The sequence below is a fragment of the Egretta garzetta genome, unplaced genomic scaffold (genome assembly GCF_000687185.1).
Source record: "Egretta garzetta isolate BGI_Z169 unplaced genomic scaffold, ASM68718v1 scaffold179, whole genome shotgun sequence".
Taxonomy (NCBI): Eukaryota; Metazoa; Chordata; class Aves; order Pelecaniformes; family Ardeidae; genus Egretta; species Egretta garzetta.
Genome location: NW_009270001.1, coordinates 854,499 through 857,383, shown reverse-complemented (window position 1 = coordinate 857,383; position 2,885 = coordinate 854,499). Strand labels below are relative to the sequence as shown.

General features: G+C 42.0%; 1 protein-coding gene across 5 annotated transcripts in view; it reads right to left on the bottom strand.

Moving 5' to 3' along the window:
• The window catches only part of DYM (dymeclin), a 249,280-nt gene that overhangs the window by 197,163 nt on the left and 49,232 nt on the right, over positions 1-2,885 (bottom strand). For all 5 annotated transcript variants that reach the window (XM_035903105.1, XM_035903104.1, XM_035903102.1 and 2 more), the window contains one exon: positions 1,827-1,969. In XM_035903105.1, coding sequence (XP_035758998.1) covers positions 1,827-1,969 — 143 coding nt within the window. The remainder of the gene's footprint in view (positions 1-1,826; positions 1,970-2,885) is intronic.

Here is a 2,885-nt window from a genome sequence, read left to right as displayed (position 1 = left end):
GCGGTTCAAGAGGAGTGAAGGGGGTGGAAGTGTAGGAAGAGACAAGAACAGACGTAGGCTGAAACCTGAGGAGATTGCATTAAGAAATGCAAACTCTTGCATTAAGAAATGCAAACTCAATACATAAGAAGTAAAAAGTCACAGGGGATGCAATATCAGAGGAGGTACAGAGGAAGGCAGGAGTGATGGCAATTTGGATGAATTTTACAAGTCAATCAAGTAACCAGACGAGGGAAGGAAAAAAAAAAAAAAAAGCTATTTTGCCTGTGGCAGAACTAAGGCAGAAAGATGCTCAAGCATGACTAGAGAGATTAGAACCAAGAAGAGTAAAACCATCAGTAAATGGAGGTATCAAAACACACAGTGAGAACTGCTCTCCCATCACAAGCAAAAGTACAAATCATATACTGAAAACTGCTTTGGAAAAACATTTTAAGAGCAATTTTCTCTAGCAATTGAAAAGAAGGAAGAGAAGGAAGAGAATGTACCTGTTGGGAACTCTTGAATAAAAACGTTGTAGGGAACAACTTAATTAATTTTCTCTTCTCTGTTTAAATAAACTGCAAGCCAAGCAACCATTTTCTGACGCATTTACGCTATGGGCACAACCCAAACACATTGCAGTGGTCTACCCTTGAGCTTGTAAACTGGAAACCCGAAAGGAGGTGCGTGTTCCAGCAGCACACCAAGCTGTGTGGAGCCTCATCTTACGAGCAGCAGCAGCAATGTGTTTAGGCTATGCTGCACCAAGTTCCACAGACATGCTCTTTTACTGCCTCCATGAGGAGATCCACGCGCACTGTCACAGACCGTAAAATATTTTCTGGCAGACCACTTGCAGCCTGAACTTTAATATCCCCTAGGGGTGCTGCCAGTGAATGGATTTCACAAAAGAGCAAAATAAATAGTATCAGTTTGAACGGCAACTGACTTGCAAAGCGTTATTTAGTTTATTAGGAAAAAGAAAATAACATATATCGTTACTGTTAGCAATATAATGTATTTTATTCTTATTATATGGAAAAGAAAACCCTTCAGGAATAACTTTTTTATGTAACACACACACCAATGAAACACATCTGGTGTGGGGAAGAGAGCAACCACCAACCAAAACACAGTATAACAAACATGAACAACTTTTTTCGTAACAAAAAAATGGCATCCAGCCTTCCATATTCTTCAGGCGATATCTCTATAGCAAACAGTCCACCCACAAAAGGTCAGAATCTAGTCATACTATTGAGGAAAAAACATTAGTCAACCTACTGGGAAAGGCCTACACTACAATAGGTTAAAAAATTCCTATCTAGGCCAATCCCTTGTATCACAGAATCCTTGAGACTGGAAGAGACCTCTTGAGACCACCTAGTCCAACCTTTAGCTCAAGCAGAGCTACAGACCAGGTCACCATATCCACTGCGTAATCGTAAAGAATAAAATACACACATAAAGGTATTTCTTACAACAACTTACCTAACTTGAAGCATTAACAAATGGGACACTACTTGCCTTTTTTTACCCCGAAAGTATCAACAAAAGCAAAAAAAAAAAAGGACCAAATGCTACTTTTACCATGTGCTGTCCTGCAGGGAAAGTATCCCTGCAGTGCCTGCGGATATAATTGCCTCGGATTCTAACGCATCTTGAGAGGGACTGTCTATGATTACAATCCAAGCAGGCCTGTGGACAGCTTTTCTATCCTGAGCACGCCCACCAGTATCACTTGTTGCAAAAGAAATGGGCTACGGGTGTGTTTGTAAAGAGAGGTCACATAAAAGGCAATGCTTCTTAAGGTTTGAAGAAGGTTCATAGAAAATAAGACTCACTTGCCACTCCGGATGCAATTCCGTACAGTAGTCCTCCTCCATCTGTTTGCTGCTGAAAGACATGGGTCCCTGGAGGAGGGCTTCTTTCTTGTCTAATGAAATTATATAGTAAAGTTTTCACAAGTCTGCTGGTATACGGGAGACTGAAAAGAAAAAGAAAACAGCTTTAGTTGACTCACAACTTGCACAATTTGGCACAACAAAGCCCAGGTGGGGTGCAAAGGCTGGACTTTGGCACTAAACACAGACACTAACTCTCCCAGTCTTGAGCAGACTGGAAAGGGAAAGAACGCCAAGGTTTTGCCCATGCAAAGCTGCCCTGACTTCGGCAGCGCTCTGCAGCAGCGCCTTCAACAGCAGGATCATGGAAATGATTTTTTGTTTTCCTTTTGTCATACTACTCTTAAATCAATCATTTAATTTGTGGAATCACTATATTCTTTTACCTCAAGACACAACTGGAAAAATTTTTACTCAAGGGAAAGAAACATTCTATTTATTTAAGGCTCCATGCTTTGGTTATATAGAACAGGTAACAATAGTATTTCTCCACACACCCCCCCAATGTTTTTGTCTGTGAGTGCAGCTGGAGCCAATTTGCAGAGACCAATGAAACATCTGACCTCACATCAATGATTCTGACAAACGCATGTAAAATTTGTTGGATTTAAATAAAAGCTTACAGTATTTCCAAAACAGAGAAGGATTTCCACAGAAGCAAAGAGCTGCTGCCCGTTCCCATATGATTCAGAGGTGAATAGACAGGGGCTGTGTGACGATGAATTCCAGTCCCCTCTAACCAGTATGCTCCCAACTCTTCACATTGCCCTAGATTCCCAGCCAAAAAATTCCCACCCCTCTCTCCAGAGTAGCTGCTACTCCCAACTCAGATCTCTTAGACCACGTACTGCTTTTTACCCAAACATAGAATCATAGAATTGTTTGGTTGGAAAAGTCCTTTAAGATCACCAAGCCCAACCGATCCCCTACCCCTGCCATCCCACCCCCAAACCCTGGCCCTCAGCACCTCGGCTGCCCGGCTGTTACATCCCCCCAGGG